At 44.8% G+C, this 18,382-nt stretch overlaps 1 protein-coding gene across 2 annotated transcripts in view; it reads left to right on the forward strand.

Moving 5' to 3' along the window:
• The window catches only part of Pka-R2 (cAMP-dependent protein kinase type II regulatory subunit), a 147,593-nt gene that overhangs the window by 104,357 nt on the left and 24,854 nt on the right, over positions 1-18,382 (forward strand). For both annotated transcript variants that reach the window (XM_050176165.3, XM_050176164.3), the window contains exons 2-5: positions 8,362-8,394; positions 10,276-10,328; positions 14,003-14,086; positions 16,334-16,375. In XM_050176165.3, the coding sequence (XP_050032122.1) occupies positions 8,362-8,394; positions 10,276-10,328; positions 14,003-14,086; positions 16,334-16,375 (212 nt within the window). The remainder of the gene's footprint in view (positions 1-8,361; positions 8,395-10,275; positions 10,329-14,002; positions 14,087-16,333; positions 16,376-18,382) is intronic.

The following is an 18,382-nucleotide window of genomic DNA, read 5'->3' on the forward strand; positions in this document are numbered from 1 at the left end:
ATCATATGCCAACTGTCGTTGCAGCGCTCTCGCGACACGTAGTGTGTATAGGTCTTTCGCTGACGTGATCGTGTTCTTGCCCACCCCCCTCCAAAAAAAAAAAGAAAAAAAGAAAAGAAAAATCTCTTTCGTGGCATCTGTATGTGTGCGTGGCCAGCTCGGCAGGCAGTGATGACGACATTCTAAATTCCGTCCGACCTCCGCATATACTATTGTTCCCCTCATTAAGTCGCCGGCCTATTTACTTATTTTTCTTTTCTTCCTATAGACTGATGACTGGAATTCGTCACGGAGAATTCATTTCGTCGTCGGCTGGTTTGCTTCCCTCGTGATTTTCTTTTTTTTTTCTCTCACCAGGCGCGCTGTCCATCCCGCGGTGCATGATATTGTGCAAGCGGAACTGGTGACCACTGGTATTGTCGTTCCGTGTGCGAACGCAGCAGCTTCTGGTGCGCGAATATTGACGTTCGTATACAAATCTAGTGTACTTCGCTGCGTTTTGATACCTACTTTGTTTGCTGTTTCCCCAACGTTAGGTTTAAAGACACTTGTATGACGCGGGCCTGGCCGCCTCATATACGGCGCGCGCCGATGTGCGTGTGTGTGTGTGTGTTTGTGAGTGAGTGAGTGAGTGAGAGAGAGAGAGAAGACATTTAAAAAAATCGGTGCATTACTTGAATGTGTGTTACATGCCTCACGAATCGTGATATCCTGTTACCTGATTAAAGGTGTTTACCAGTGCACTTTCTAAATTATGTTAATTCTTTTTTGACATATGGCAGTTGCGAAATCGAAACCTGGCGCGAAGTCCTGTCATTTTGGTGAAAAGCGGCAACACTTTAGCATTACGTTTTGGAGATGTAGTACGACTTGAAAAATTGCTTCGAAGTGCGCCGATTTCGGCTTCTTCAACATGCGCACGGAGTGCGGTATATACGCGAACGTTTCCTTTTGCAGTCCGCTGCTGCTTCGAAATGCAGCCGCCGCTGTGTGGAATCGAACCGGCGACCTTGTGCTCTGCACGAGAACGCCGTAGCCTTGCAGAGGAGACTCCGCGGAGTCCATTTCGCGCGCGCCGCTTCGAAGCGGCAGCCGTGGCCGATTAAGAAGTCGGGGAACCTGTAAATCTATATGGCAGCTAAAGACGGGCGCTCGCGTATACACTGCGTCATCGATATAACACGTGACCCCTTACAGCTACTCTCGGGGTACACTGGCTCTCGGGGATTAGGTGTACTGGTGTACTCCGAGCTGCACGCCCCCTTACGCCGCTACTCTAATTCATGGTGCTACCGCGGGAAGCATACAGATGCTTGCCGTTTGCGAAGCATTGTCACGCCTTCTGCTGAACGTCTCGTTTTAGCTACCCTGGCTGACGGTGCACGAATCATTCGTGCTTTCACTCGACGTGAAGAAACAACGCTCCTATCATTGGACTCGTGTCAGCAGCGTTTAGAGAGTTTTGGAAGGCCTCGGACGGCTCGGCGCTGCGCGATACCGCGTAGCGGCGGCGGACAGGCAGCTCGCGCGTGCGCACTTGAGTCCTCTATAGTACAGCGAGTCGCGGTAAGCTAAATCTCTCAAATGTCTCCCGCGCTAAAACTCGCTGAGGGTGGTGGTCTCCGCCCGCGTTCTTGCCCGTTTACTCCGCGTATAAGTACATCCACAGAAGCCGTGCCACCAAAATTCGGATTGGTTTAACCAGCGTTGACGATAATTTTTTTTTTTCGGTAGTAACGAATAGCGAGACCCCATGCGGCGGCCCTAATTATTTTCGTACATGCGTTCGTGTGGTAAGCGTATGCCAGTCTGTCACGACTCTAGCGTAATGATTCGGGATGTGGCCTGTTGCATGCGTTAGAACGTGAAGCTTCTTTAAATTGTGCAGCATAGGGGTCGAAAGCTTGCATGCGGGGTCTTCACAAATTGTAACTACCGCGCACTCGCTCATATATAACGCGAGAAGGACATCACGCCGCATCGCAGTTGGATATACTAGGTGTCTTCTCTCAAAAATTTATCAAAATTTAAAAAAGGAGGAAGAAATCGCATGTGGCAAATAGCACAATCCTGACCCTTGAGCTGGATTTGTTCGCGCAGGCGGGCACTATTTATTTGCGCAATAAATCGACGCGCAATATTGACTAGTCAACAAAATTTGGCTAGTCAACTTCTATCGAATTACTCTTTAGAAACATAATGAAATTTACTAATTGAAGCCAGTGACTTCGTATAAAGTTGAGTTGTAGCTTATAAGACGGGCGAGACAAATATTCTTTTTCTTTCGTAGTTGCGAGTGGGTGGCCTTTGCGCGTACAGAGGCGGGTATACGCGAGTCTTCACGGTATCTTCTTAATTGCCTGTCAAAACGATGTGCGCGCGTGGTGGAGATTCATTTATAGACGCAGTGATTTTCTTTGCGCAGGTACTTCAGCGATAAACTGGAACTCCTCTGGCTGATGGTAGACTTTTTTTCTTTTATAAGCTCGCGCCGAAGCCGTATTTAGTACTTTGCTCGTATCGCAATCTGGGTTGGGCGTCTTCGTCATCGTAAGACAATTCCGCTGCGTAGGCGATGGTCTCGATCCGCATTTAGCGGATTCCGATACAGAAAGCTCGTCTGCTCGCTTGTACGCCGATTCACTCTCAACCTTTCCTTTGTGGTACGATATATGAGGATATAGGATATGACGCTATATTGTCTGTGTGTTTGTGTGTGTGTGTGCGCGCGTGTGTGTCCACGTGAGTGCGTGCGTGCGTGTGTTTAAGGTGAATTCGATACACTAGTCTGAGAAGTTGTCCAGGTTTATTTTTACTTTTCTCTATTTATTAGCGTTTGTAAGCTTCAGTCTCATAATCGCTCCACCATCGTTTTCTTCTTATCTTAACCATGCAACCGTTGAATATCCAGGCCTAACAGAAGAACCCAAATCGACTCCTCGGCTTTTTCCTTCGAAACAGCTACACTATACCATATATGCGAAAACTGCATGTATAACAGAAACAAGAATAAAGAGAGAAATAGTAGGCACATAAAATGCGATTCTTGGACCCTCCCCGTCCGCACATATAGTGGGTATGGACCACTGTTCCTGCAGTAATCGTGATCATCGCCATGGCCGCCGCAAAGTCAGACTCGACTTGGCGACTGCAGTAGCTTAGGAGAACTTCAATTCGCGCGACATCTTCCGTGTGTATGTATTACGCATCCAAGATTTTGCGTAGAATGAAGAATTAAGATTTCGCACTCTACAGTGGCGCTGCCTCTTAACTGCAGTAAACGATCTCCGATTTGTAAAAAAAGAAAAAGAATATAAGAAAAGCGTGTGCATCGACGATGATTGTCACCGTAAGCAAATTGCCGAACGCTTCTAGTGAGCTATTCGCATTCTTAAAGCAATGGTGGGATTAAAGGCGTAATATTTGTTTCAGTGAAGGCATTTAGATAGCGTTCGTTGTTCATTGTACATGTAATTCCGTGGTGAACAAACACACCCGTAGCGTTGCTGAAGCCCTCTCCGGCGGCCGCCGAAGAGGGAGAGAGAGAGGGCTGCGAGAAGGGATGTCTTTCCCGATTCCCGAGCTCTCCACCACGGTGTTCTCCACCACAGCAGCGAAACGTTTAGACGCTCCAAAGCTACCGCGTGACAGTATGCGTGCCGAGAGGCCGGGCTACTTGTGTGCGCGCACGGCGGTGTTTTACGAAAGCAAGTCTTCGTGCGAAGTGCTACCACTCTTCGCATCGTCTCCCAATGACTATCTTCGCAACCTCCGTATGACCAGCCCTGCGTGTTCATTGAAATTTGGTGCAATATTTATTTTACCGTTACAATGCGTTACAACTCGTAAGCATGGGAGAACTGCGTTCGCATCGAGAAGCTTTTAACAGCGGAGCTGTTCTAAACTTTTAGTTCCGCCGTGGAGCGTTCCCAGAAAAACTCAGCCCAGCTGTGCGCCGCCTCGCGTTGCCTAGCAGCCAGCTGCGAGAGCACCGAGCTACGTTACCTCCTCGCACCCCACGCGCGTAGGGTGGTCGTGACGTCACAGGCGAGTAAAAGCTCGGAGCAGCGTCACACCTTTCGCCTCCTCTACTCCGTGCGTACGTGCTGCTACCATGGGAAGACCGAAGAAAGTCCGGACGCCCGAAGGAGAAGCGGCTTACCAGGAAGAGCGCCGTACTAGCAAGCGTGAGGCGATGCGTCGCCGCTGAGCTGATCGGGAATACCACGCCAAAGCTGCGGCTGTGAAGAGGCGACGCCGAGTCGAGGATCCCGAGTTTCAGTCTAGGGAACGCGAGACTCTGCTCCCGAATGCTCGACGTCATAGAGAAAGCAAGCCCCGCCTGCGACTTCTCGAAAATTTTCAGCATCAAGCCCGCCGAGACAACTTAGCAAAACCTAGCATAACCTCGCAAAACCTACAAACAACTTAGGCAAGCCACGTAAAAGCTAGGTGATTACAAGCACCGCTGTTGACTCCATTCTTGCACCACTAGTGCAAGCTGCCCATTTCTCTGCTCTACTCTAGATGGGTGTCAAAAACTGATGGAGTGCAAGTAGTCTGAGGATGGCCAGTTTCCTGCCCACTCCTTTACCCTCATCGTCACTTCTACACAGGTCAAGCCGGGAGAGGTGGTGATCAAGCAGGGTGACGACGGTGACAACTTCTACGTGATCCAGACCGGCACGCATGTTTTTTGTGCGACTAATTTGCATTCTTCGGATACTATACACGCACTTTCCGGCATACACGTTTGTGTATATCTGTGTCTCTAACCGTTTTCTCTGCCAACGTGAGTCACTGGCTAGCCCATGGCCTAATGGTTAGAGTGTCGAGTTTGCTGTGCTGAGGGGACCGTATGACTAACAGTTGGACTAACCGTTGGACTAACTTCAGTCTCTGAGTTCATGTGACGATGGCTATGTGCCGCATTTCAGTAAACCTCTTTGACGCCAGCCTGGGTCACAGGGTATGTGCCACTCTTCAATAATATATATATATATATATATATATATATATATAGTTGGTGCTGGGCGTGTTATACATGACGTGTTTCCGCGGTGGTAATACGGTGTTAATACTAGTCGCATTAGCGCGGATTGTCGTCGTGAGGTGGGTTCTGCCGGCAGTCTTAAATATCTTATATATTTACTATTGGCGATAAACGTGTTCCGCAACTTGGCTGCGCGAGATCGCGCGCCCTTTGTATCGATGGTGAAAGTTTCAACGCAGACCACGAAAACGAGTGAAAGGGCGATTCCGGAACGCAGAGAGAGGCTTTATTTTATAGTCTGGTTTTTTTTTTTTTTTTGTACGCTCACCTCGCGCTCCCCGTGGATCAGTTCCCTGAACTCTTCCAGTCACGCGGGCTGGCATCGCTCGTAGAGAATGCTTCGGCCCGAACATTGCCTCCGAGATCGGGTGGCGCGCGCTGTCCCACGCACGATTTCGGAGGCTATGGCTCGAAACGTTAGGCAGCGCCCCAGTGCTGCTAAATAATAACGGTGCTTAGGCTCTGCGATTCTTAAAAAAAAAAAAAAAAAAACATGCCATAATATTCCAGGAACTTGTTTATATGCTACTCGACACATTTGAGCAAAACCGCAAGAAGGTAAAAGCAGGAGCCAACGTTTCCACAAATGGACTTTTCTTTTTCAAGAAAAAGACAAGTCCACTTGTCGAAACGCTGGCTCTCGCTTTTACCTTGTTCTCGTTTTGCTCATCGTCTTGAATTTCCATCTCCCGCCTTCCCCGTGTTTTCCCTTGACACATTTGTGCATCTGGCTTTCTGAGTGAGCGATAAAGACTTTCTGAAAAGTCTTTATCGCTCACTCTTCGCTCGTACGAGAGATGGGGTAAGCGTGTGACACCATTTAGAGTTACTGTATATACGGAGCCTGTACTTTAACGTCATTCACTTGCAATTAGACCAGTGCAAAAAAGCGCGGGAGTGACGTAGAATCCGGGGTGAAGCTATCAGTCTTACCGGCACGTGATATTTCTCAAGGCTATGGTGCGACGCAGAAGGGAAACCCAAAACCTGAATCGCATTATTTCCAAATGCACTTGTAGCCTGTGCGGAAAATGAAACTGTTCATAAACTCGTGACGTACGTGAAGGCCGGCGTGGTAGGTTAGGGTGCCTCGATGCCACGGCGCTGACAGCAAGGCACTCTATGGTAGGTGGGTACACTGCGCCCTCTACCACCGAACCATGAGGATCCGGCTTGGTGTTGTTAATATCTGTGACGTCACAGGGAACTCGCGCGTGAATTTCGAGTCGACGTCGATCGCCGCTCGTTTTGCGCTCGATCCATCGGTTTCAGCCGCACCATATGCTCATTGCGTCTCTGCAGTGTAGTCTCCTAGCCCGGTTCAACGTGGCGATTCTTTTTCTGACGATTCTGTCCCAACAGCTCGTGCGAATGTTGAAGCTCAAAAAAGAATAGAATTGGAACAATATATTTACACTATTTCGGCCCTGTGAGTATAGTTCCTATTTCGTACGCGCAGCCTGTCACCATAGCTCAGTGCGTTATTAGCATACTGCAGTGTCGACCTTAAACGATCGATGGTCAAAGTAATGTGCTGAAAAAAAAAAGAGTAGGCGTAATAAACTAGACTACGTCTGCGGATTCGCAGAAAATAACGTGGGATTTCGTGGTTGCAGGCAACGCAAGGTGACTCCATAGAGGGTCCCACACATCCGTCCATCCATTGGGCGGCCACCTGCTGACTGCCCGTTCGACAATAACCTCGTTTCGCGGCTGCGCATCAGGTTGTCGGTATACTGTCCAGCCCGTTAGCGAGTGGCGCCGTGCGCTCCGGATTCCCGAGTCTCAAGTCGCAGGGGCGACAGGTTCGTTCTTAGGCATGCCCTCCTCTACTCTCCCGGCGCGCCAAATCCAAGCGAGGCGCTTACGCCGTTAGTGTGCGCGCCCCACATACAGCGAGTGCATGGGTACAAAGGAAGACGAAGCGTTCCGTCATGTCCAAAGGTGAGAGCGGCCCGTCGATCTTTCGCGACCAGGGCCATCGACTGACCGCCTCTGTTTTGCCCCTTTTCCCATCCGGCCTTGACAGGAGAGAAGAAAGGTACGGCCCGTTGGGGGTATCCCGTCGCCGCGGTGGCGGGACCCGAGCCTCTCCCTATATACGCGCGCTTCGTAGCGAACCGCCTGTCTTTTTCTGTCTTTTTTTCTCGTTGTCCACGACAGGGAAAAAACGTAAGCACCGACGTTCCCAACTTCACTCTATCGCTTCCGCATGCTCGTAATGACGCGCGCTACCTCGCTCTGTAAGTATGCACCGGTCGAAGACGTGGCTGTCGTCGTCCCGACAGGGGCTTCGATCCTTTGCCGTTTCCTTCCGCGCGCACGTCCCGTGTCTGTCCAGGCCTCCACCGCGCCGGCGCGCAACTCCACGTGGGGGCGCCGCTGTCTCAAGCTCCGTGACATCGGAAGTCGCTGTGCGTGACGACGCCATTGCGTAACCTAGAGGGTGGGAGTAGCGCCTGCGGGCAACTCCCAGTGTGGCGGGAAAGAAAGTTGGGCGAGTTTCGTACGCCGGCGTGATTGCCAGTTACTGCTGTGCGGGTTGCGTGTGTGTGCAAGGTGCGGAGTCCTTGTGGTCTTGTATGCGCCCCAGGTGTGTAAACCGTGCCGTTGCTAGTTGGTTAGCTCCTTCGGGTGCAAGGTGATGCTTGTATGTGAAGCGGACGAGGCTTGTTTGGCTGTGACAAGCCATGGAACTGTTATGCTATGTTCACTGCGATGCGCTGTGATTTATCTTTCTCCTTGATAGGAAAATTTTGTTCTCAGTTGTAGAAAAAAACTTTATGCTTTATTACAAGCACATGCATGCATCTTTAGAGTTGAAATTCCATGGAGACTTGTGGTTGCTCACATCGTACGGAAACTGCATTTGTAAATTAGTTGAAAAATATGACGAACCTCGAAAATATTAAACTGATGTGCCTTACGTTCAGCCACTTTCCTCACTTTTTTTTTACCATAGACATAACATGTACATTCGTCTTTAGTTATGACCGCAATTACTTGCATCAACTTAGGTTGGTATAAAAGGACATAAATGTGTGCTGAAAAATATGTTCGTGAAGCATTGCTGGCATTCTCTCACTGCATATTACAGCAACTTCTCATGGCCTTACTGCTGTAAGGATATCAATATGACACTGCTGTAATAACTTCAAAATTTGATGCACGTGCGCTGGAAGAGCAATAAGAAAATTGAGCAAAGGGGAGCGTCAAATTTTACACCATTTTAAGATGCTGCATGTTGCTGAGTGGTGCTGTCCTTGCATGTAATTCTCATATGACTCCCCCTCTCTCTCACTTTTCAGAGCCACCCAGCCGGTTTTCAAGGCGCAAGTCTGGTGAGTTGCGACTTTCTTCATACAATGCCATAAAATACTAATATGGCTGCATGGCAGTTGGGCCGTACGTAAGGCAGCTTCTTTTCGTACTGGCCTGGCATTGTTACTTGCATCAAAAGTTTCTTTGAAATGTGGCACAATACGCAAAAACAGTATGGCAGTTAGGTCAACTTGCAACCTACCTATGTTGTTAACTTAAAGGGACTGACAACCAATTTTTATGGTACCCATTTCTTTTACTGCAACGGAAAGCTTACCAGTCTGAGTTTCTAATCATGGAGTGCTAATGCGGTAATCACTGTGGAACACTCTTTATCAATTTTTCTATCTGCAGTGAGGATATAGTCATTCACTGGAAGCATGCTGAAAACGGTGATAGGTGAGCGTGATAGTGATGATATGCTGGCATAAGTGGGAGGCAGACAAAAAGTGTGGCCATAGCTGTAACAAAGTATGATTTTGTTCATCAAGTCGATGTTCCTGCGATTCATGTTTTCCGAATTGTTAAATTATTTCTGAAGTAATAGCTACTTGTTTTCAGGGTTTGCTGTCCAACTGCTTTGGTATTTAACCAGTCAAAACGAAACCAATTGGATCGAAAACGAAATGACGCCTTTACACGTGATACGGAGTTCAGCGTGTTGCCATAGGCACGCAAACATTTTGGTTTTCGAAGCATAGAATAGTGTACAAGTGTGTAATAATATAGCAACTGCAATTTTAAGCAATAATTAGGCTGTACTTAATAACAGTTGACTTACGTACAGTAATCTCATAGAATACATCTGAAGTACCAAGATTTCACCTCCAGCTCTTGCCACTTACCAGTTTTTGAGATTTTCTTTGCCAATTAAAAATTATAATTTCTACTAAATTGCAAACAGCATGCTGGATTCTATCACTATAAATCATGGTAATTTAATTTTCATTAATGTCTGACAACACACTCTGGCCAGTTCTCAGTCCCTTTAAGAATGTAAGCGCTACCAGATGCTTGTCAGATGTGCCAGAAACCTTTGTGACCTTTCATGTCTACGAATGATTCCAATATATTGACTTCCCTTCAGTTCCATTGCACAATGTGAAGCTGTCACTAACAGTTAGCTTAATAAAAATGGCATTGCCATTGGGATATTGCTCTTGGTTGTCTACTGATTCTGGTAACTTGGTACTGCTATTGCTGAGTGGCATATCACCTGTGTACAACACCAACTTTCTGGTGCAGGCTAACCTCAATCTAACCTACATGGATATAACAGTTTCCAAATATATTGAAGTTAACCTAAAATGTTTCTTGGCAATATTTGCATGTAACAAATGCAGGGGGGGGGGTATTCTGTAAGTGTCTACAGAGTGGATTGTCCATTTCAAGCAAGCACTGACTGGATAGAGTTTGAGAGCCGATGGTGATGATTGGCACCTGCTCTACTGGCTTTGAGTTCTATCCAATCAATGCATGTCTAAATGGCCCCAGGTTTGTAACGAATGGATATAAAGAAATTATTTTTGTTATGGATGTGGATTCATTATAATGAGGTTCATCTGTGCATATTCATCTGCACACGTCAACAAGCACCTCGCCTTCAAGTTGGTTCTTGCATATCTGCCCATGTGCTTTGCACAGCTTTGAGCACTGAAAGTATGATGCATGTGAATTCTATAGAAATGTATGGCAAGGGTGGAAAATTGCCATAGAGTGTTGCTGCAGAGTTTTACGGTGAGATGAAAATGTTATTGGTGCTTTCGGAAGACAACCTAATTGATTGAAGTGGAGTTGTTGGCTTTACTGGAAAGTACACATAGTGACTTCTTCGTGTGAGTGATGATGTGTGATTATGCGCCGAGCCAATGATGCTAAAGTTTCTCTTAATGTGCTTGCAGTGTTTGCTGAGCACTATGATCCGGCCGAGGATGACGACGATGAGGGTGCCAAGGTGAGTTAAGTGCATTGTGAACATTTGGCCAATGCCCTGTTTGATCAGTGATAATGGAAAACATTGCGACACATGAAGTGGAAAGCATAATACACTGTATTACAGCTGAGTTTCATTTGGCAGTTTAGGTGAAGGCATGGTAGATAACATCGTAAGAGGAGACGTGGCATAAAATAGAAAATAAAAAGAGCTCTGCGGTCAGATATCATTGTGAGTGAACGTTTGAAAGATCATAAACTTACTGACAAAAGTAATTTCTTCCCAGGTCAAATATTTTCAGCTTTTATTTATAAAAAAAAATTTTTCATTGCTTGAGCTCTGCATCTGAATGTAACTGCATATCTTTATTTTGGAACATGGTGGCACATATAACTTTGCGATATGACATGTATACATTTGGGTCCTTCAGTACATGCAGAGTGTACATATATTGTCACATTTATACTCTTTCCTACCTGAGCTGTCTACATTGGAGTGGGTGTTTAAAGGAATACTAAAGGCAAATATTAAGTCAAGCTAAAGTGATACATCAATACTCAAAAACGTCTCTAAGGCTTCAATAACCTAATACAGAGTTTTAGTAAGTGAGAAATGGAGGTGAATTTAGGACATCATTTGAAACTGTACCGGGACTTTCTAGTGCTATAGCCCCATGATGTAGCAACTCCTGATAATAAATCTGTCACAAGTATTCAACCACTGATAATAAAAGGATCGTTTCATTGCATTGTAAGGCAGGAGAAAATGCTACTTGTCCTGTTATAACAAATTCTTAGAAAAAGGTATTCATCTAGTTATTGTTGACAACGATGCAGCAGGGGGTCAAAAGACTCATCTTTTGCTTGACCCCTCACTGCCTGCGTTCTCATTTTGGTAGTGTGTATTGCGTAGTGCTGCACCTATTTCACTGCCTTGCGAAGCTCATTCTAGAGAGTCAACCACATGCACGCGATATTCAAGTGACACGACAGACCTGACGCACCTCGACATGGGTGCCACATTACGAAAAAAGTAGCGATAAACATGCATTTTGTCGGAATACATATAATCGCATGTCTGTAAAAAAAAAATCTCGAACGTGCAGTGAGTCCAACATTTAAATCGGAGGGTACTAGACATAGCTTCAAATGTGGCGTCATTGTCAGTGAAAGTGCATTCCACGCCAACAGTGGCACATGCTGTGGCGCCATCTGATGGCAAAAAATCAAAACACTTTTGGGACTCCATGGCCTCAGAGATTGTGTGCGTGTACATGATCTTCGATACTTTGTACTTGGTGTGAGATGAGACGAAGTGCAGGCACACTTTACCATTTATTTCTTGCTCTGTTCGGGACATTTTCAATGAACAAATGTATGGTTGTGATTGTTTTAGTGATCTGGATAATGGGGAATGCATAAATTTAAATGAAAGGTTATTCGGTGTACCTTCCAGTATTTATGCCGTCTCCTTGGTCGTCACTGATGATGCCGTGTCAGTGAGCGACGGTCTTTGGGGCAGTGTATGTGTGGCTTGCATTGCACCTGTTAATTATTTACTTCAGTCTATTGTTAACGAAGGCTCTGACAGAAATTTGTTTTGGTGAAGGAGGAGGTTTACCTACCCTTCACGCAACACCATTAATTGCAGCTTTTGATCCTCACCAAGCCTTGTTGTGCAAGGCAGTCTAGACCAGAAGTGAGGTCAAACAAGCTAGGTGATACCAGGAGATACAGCTGTTCATTCTCCAGTTTGTTTGTGCAGAAGGTCACACAGATTGTCTTCCTGAATTTATTTGTTTGTTGTTATCTTAACAACCACATTTTCCATTGTACCTTGTTTTCTTATGACATCTGAAGTGCATCCTGTACCTTCTGATTAATGCTTTCACATGATAGCATTTTGGTTGATACCTCGTTATCTCCTTCTGTCTTTCTTTTAATGGAGGGTATGACAGAAATTTGTTTTGGTGAAGAGGGTGGTTTACCTCCCTTTCATGCAATGCCATTAATTGCAGCTCCTGCTTCTCACCATGCCGTGTTTTGCAAGGCAGTCTAGACCAAACGTGAGGTCAAACAAGCTAGGTGATACCAGGAGATACAGCTGTTCATTCTCCAATTTGTCAGTGCAGAAGGTCACACAGATTGTCTTCCTGAATTTAGTTATTTGTTGTTATCTTATCAACCACATTTTCCATTGTACCTTGTTTTCTTATGACATCTGAAGTGCATCGTGTACTTTCTGGTTAATGCTTTCACATGATAGCATTTCAGTTGATACCTCGCTATCTCCTTTTGTCTTTTTTTTAATGAAAGGTATGACAGAAATTTGTTTTGGTGAAGAGGGTGGTTTACCTCCCTTTCATGCAATGCCATTAATTGCAGCTCCTGCTTCTCACCATGCCTTGTTTTGCAAGGCAGTCTAGACCAGAAGGGAGGTCAAATAATGTGGGTGATACCAGGAGATACAGCTGTTCATTCTCCAGTTTGTCATTGCAGAAGGTCACACAGATTGTCTTCCTGAATTTAGTTATTTGTTGTTATCTTATCAACGACATTTTCCATTGTACCTTGTTTTCTTATGACATCTGAAGTGCATTGTGTACTTTCTGGTTAATGCTTTCACATGATAGCATTTCAGTTGATACCTCGCTATCTCCTTTTGTCTTTTTTTTAACGAAAGGTATGACAGAAATTTGTTTTGGTGAAGAGGGTGGTTTACCTCCCTTTCATGCAATGCCATTAATTGCAGCTCCTGCTTCTCACCATGCCTTATTTTGCAAGGCAGTCTAGACCAGAAGGGAGGTCAAATAATGTGGGTGATACCAGGAGATACAGCTGTTCATTCTCCAGTTTGTCAGTGCAGAAGGTCACACAGATTGTCTGCCTAAATTTAGTTATTTGTTGTTACATTATCAACGACATTTTCCATTGTACCTTGTTTTCTTATGACATCTGAAGTGCATCGTGTACTTTCTGGTTAATGCTTTCACATGATAGCATTTCAGTTGATACCTCGCTATCTCCTTTTGTCTTTTTTTTTTAACGAAAGGTATGACAGAAATTTGTTTTGGTGAAGAGGGTGGTTTACCTCCCTTTCATGCAATGCCATTAATTGCAGCCCCTGCTTCTCACCATGCCTTGTTTTGCAAGGCAGTCTAGACCAGAAGGGAGGGCAAATAATGTGGGTGATACCAGGAGATACAGCTGTTCATTCTCCAGTTTGTCAGTGCAGAAGGTCACACAGATTGTCTGCCTAAATTTATTTATTTGTTGTTACATTATCAACCACATTTTCCATTGTACCTTGTTTTCTTATGACATCTGAAGTGCATCCACTACTTTTTGATTTATGCTTTCATGTGATAGCATTTCACCTGGGATCCCACTGTCTGTGCATTTTGACTTTGTTGTGCTGTAAATATGTGGTGTTCAGGTTCTTGCTCTTTTTTTCCCCTACATTCTTATGTCAGTATTGCAGTTGGTGACTACTCTTAAGTTTTCTTCATATTGTGGTGACGCGTTGCTTTTGCAGTTTTCTTTTTTCTGCTTCTCATTGGCAGAAAGCTTAAAGGTAGAAGTTCTGCAGATATTTCGAAGTACTATGTGGATTGGTACTGTAAAAGTGGAACAATGTGGTACTGATTCGAATAAGGTGCAACAGATTCCTCAGTGCACTGCTCACATTTTATCCAGGTGGTGCATCCAAAATCTGACGTGCAGCGCGAGAAGCTCGGCGAGGCAGTCAAGAACATCCTGCTGTTCAAGTCCTTGGACGTGGTCAGTATATCTTTCAGCTCCCTCACAGATGTGTCTAGGCAACTTTCTTTATGTCTTTCTTTCTTTTCTTTTTTTCCATTACCCACTTACTCGACCAACTCTTTTTAATTAAAAACCCTTGCTACCCTCGGCATTGGCCCAGCATGCTGCCTATGGTTGCAGTTCATCAATAAACACTGAGCACAGTTTATTAACTTCCTCCTCCCCCTCTTTCTCATATCATCTTTTACGTTCACACTGCAGGATGACTAAGGCCTCTCGCAACAATCTCTAACTACCGCTGTCTTATGTCTGCTAACTTCATCCTATGCCTGCAAGTTTCATCGTCTCTATCAGATCACTTAAATCCCTGCAGTCCTAAACTGCATATGCTCCTTGTTTGTAACCATTTTGTAACACTTCACAGGCTTTGGGCTATCTTTTCTATGTGTTGCATGACCTGCTTAACTCCTATTCCTCTTTATCTGAACTGGAATATCAACTGTGCCCCTCTTTTCTCTCGTACTCGTGGCTATCTTCCAATCTCTTAAGTAATGCATTTCATTTTCCTTTCCATTGCTTGCTATGTGATCCCTAGTTCCTTCTTAAAATTTTCTCGTTATCCTTCAACTTTCATTCCAACAGTGTAGTACTGGTACATTGCAATGATTGTCCACTTTTCTTATCTCTAAAAGCAGTAAGCTTTGGTGCATGACTTTAGAGTGTCTTCTGAATGTATCCCCATGAATTTCGATTATTGTGTAGATTTCCTCCAGGACACAGTGATGGGTCGCTATTCCCCTTACAAATTTTACGTTTAACCCTTTAAGTGCCATGTCTTAGTTGATCACATTTTTTTTTTTTGCAAGAGGTGCTGAGGATGAATCTGGCTCGTTGACCTGTTTGGGTGCCCTTTCAATGTGGCAGTAGTGAGCTTGGCTCATTACCGACACTATTCCCTTTTTAGCCGCTGGAGGGCCTAATTAGTCTGTTCATCCGGCAAAAGGGATGGCTTTCAGTCATGTGTTACCGCATTCATCATGAAAGCACAAACTTCAATTGATTGAGTCATCAAGCGACAAAGATTTGCTTCTCCATAAAAGCTTGACGGTGATGGTAGTGTTCTCAATTTTCAGGAACATGCCTCTAAAATTAACCTGGTAATGTCTAGGGCATGCTACAGAACTTCCATCAGCTCTGAAATGTCTAGTCAACGTACATGGTTCTCATCATTGGGTATTAGTTGTCCTTACTACCCACATGTTCTGTATATTTCAAATCTGCAAAGAATTCACTATCCTGATGTGCAGTAAAAAAAAAAAAAAAAAAAACATTTGCTTAACATTCTTGTTAATTTTTTTGCTGGCAGTTACAGGTTCAACACAAATTTATGTGCGATCAGTTGCATCAGTTCCTGAAGGGATGTGCTGCCAATGTGTGTTTTATACACTCAACACCTACACACAGAGGGATTCATGATATAATAAACAAGATGTCAAAACACATCAGTATTCCCATCAGGCGCTATGTGCACAACTGTGTACGCAAAGCTAGTGCATCAAAACCAAAAGTACTGATTCAAATTACATTTAATATGTGTCAAAAACATCTTGAAGCATTTATGATTTGACCTGTGCTACATATTTGAATAACATTTGTAAAGTGTTCTAATAAATTGAAGTGGAAGGTAGACGAATAGATGTTTGCCCTTATTATCAGTTTGTCTTCATGTAGTAGGTTCCCCCCTTCTGTCATGGTTTTCACAATATTTCCCATCGGGCATATATTTCAAGTGTCTCGGTCGGTGATTTCTAAGTATGCTAGACATAAAATAGTTATTGTCATATCTGATGTTTTTGTATTGTATTGTATTGTATTTGATGTTTTTGTGGACTCTAAGCGAGTTCTCGCTTAGAGTCCACGTTCTGTAAATGTGACAAAGCCACTGAAGAATTGGTAATTCCTAGTTTGCTCTGCAACTGTGTGGTTTTGGAGATTCTGAAGGTACAAGAAATGTGATGAAAGCAAATTTTCAGTGGACAGAACTGGAACCTAAAGGAGGTATAGCTTGGCTCTCTGCAGCACATTCCTTTACCAAATGGTTAATTTAATTCCAAATACCTTTAATGCAGCTCGGACATGAAGGAAGGCAATGGATGTGTGTCTAAATGAATCAATAAACATGTTAAATGAGGGATGTGAACATTTTTGGTAGTTTGTAATTTTGATTCAAGTCTTGCTTTAACATTACTTTTTCTTACTTTGCAGGCTCAGATGCAGGAGGTCATAGATGCCATGTTTGAGCGGAAGGTAAGTGGATTTCTTGCTCCAGCAAGCACACATTCAGATGCTGTTGTGATTTATCGCAGGGATCAAGGGAAATGAAATCGATCTGGTTAACGGCGAAGCAGGGGGAGCGCGAGCATCAACAACAGTCTTTGTTCTCGTCTTTTGCAGGTGTTCGTATATACTGTCGGCTCTCGTTACAATGCACGCTGATAATCCGACAGAAAATGTTCGTTTTATCCAAAATCTGTAATATCTGAAATGACTCACTTCCCAAACTTTCATCGCGATGTCTAACAACTTTATTGCAAAAAGTGAGGGATGAACTTCTAAAGTAAAAAGCAAACAAAAGGAGCCGCAGTTTGGGCGAACGATTGCATAGGCTCTGAAAGGGCAAGCTCCACAGAGAATTGGGCCACTTCCTTGCGAACAAACTGCTGTATTTGCTGCAGTAAGGCAGTGTAGTTACCAGAAAAATCACCAATGGCGAAAACCGAAATGCTGGTTGTGTCAAAGGTAGAGCGACGCGTGGAAATGCGCTGTTTCCACAGCTCGTCGTAACTTTGGCAGAACTGAATGACATTGGCGACCATATGGGGGATATTGAAATGAGTGTGTGGAAGACATCGTCCTCAATCCCCCCTTCATTATGCCTGATTTTGTCAGCTTCTGACATGGCGGGGTTGTTGTGGTGGCAGAGGTCAATGACATCTTCGATATACATGATAAAGTTATCGCCCTATTGCTGGGTGCGACCATGCAAGCTCTGTTCTGCACGGAGCTTGCGCACAGCAGGTTGGCCGAATACTTCTGCAAAGCCGACCAGTTGGCAATGTCAACTTCGTGTTTGTGAAACCAAAGATGGGTTACATCGCTCAAGTAGAATATGACATTGTTTAGTTTGGCAGCGTCATCCCACTTGTGTACACTCACTCGTTCATAGGTCGTAGGAGGACAGCCAGTCCTCTACGTCATAGTCGTCGGTGCCGCTGAATATAACAGGGTTGCGCTGTCTGGGAACATGGTGACGCGTCGTCAGGCATAGTAAAGGCCAGAGGTACAGTCCGAGTACGGACTTCCAGGATGAAGAGGGAAACCAGCAACTCTATCAAATGCGAGCACACGTTTAGATGTACAGTCACAGACCGATCTTCCGGACCTCACTTGGACCGAAAAATAGTCAGAAAAATCAAACAGTTCAACAAACTCTTTCGGCTTAGAACAGGTTAACAGGTTAAAAAAATCTCTAATAATGCCCTGCCTCATACTACGCTTGGAGGCGATCAGATTCGCTTGAATTTGCTCAAGAGTGGCGTCGTCTCCATATACAGTCTGAGAAAAGCGTCACCAGGTTGGTGATCTCAGCTCTCCATTGCCGGAGATCGCCATGCAGATCGAAGAAACTAGTCACGTTTCTTCGCACTACTTGGCTCTTGCCAAGGCACATGAGGTGGTGCCAATCACGCAAATGTGAAGCCACGCAAACACACAGAAAGATGCGACATCCTCTCTGAGAGACATCTGCTCTGTGGACGCAACATGTGCAAATAGCAACCAACGCTTCAAAATAAATAAATAAATAAATAAATATGGATGCCACAGTAAGGGATCATGACAATAGTGATGACCAAAAGAAGAAATAATCAAGAAAAAGTGCTGTCTTCTAGAGCATTTTGTCAGCCAAGGAAGAGCAAGCATGGCCTCAGAGACTGGCAGACGTCGCACGCTCTCTATTGAAAGTGTGCACATCCCAATTTAGGAGGCTATAGAGCGGGCCACTGGAAGCCAAGCCTGGCCAAGCTAGTGAAAAATCCAAATTGACAGCTCCCAAGACCAGGTAGCGTACTCGGAACGGGCAAGTTAGTCCAGAAAATCGAACTTTAGGGCCTAAATTCGTCCGAAAAATGGTTGCGAAAATGCTTTAGCTCTTTGGGAACCCTGACGGTGCATTTATACTGATGTACTGATGGCACATGCTTGCAACTTATGTCAGCAGTAGTTGCCATCGCCTTGCTCACTGTGTTTACATTA

This window comes from Dermacentor andersoni, chromosome 9 (assembly GCF_023375885.2).
Source record: "Dermacentor andersoni chromosome 9, qqDerAnde1_hic_scaffold, whole genome shotgun sequence".
In the NCBI taxonomy this organism is placed as follows: domain Eukaryota; kingdom Metazoa; phylum Arthropoda; class Arachnida; order Ixodida; family Ixodidae; genus Dermacentor; species Dermacentor andersoni.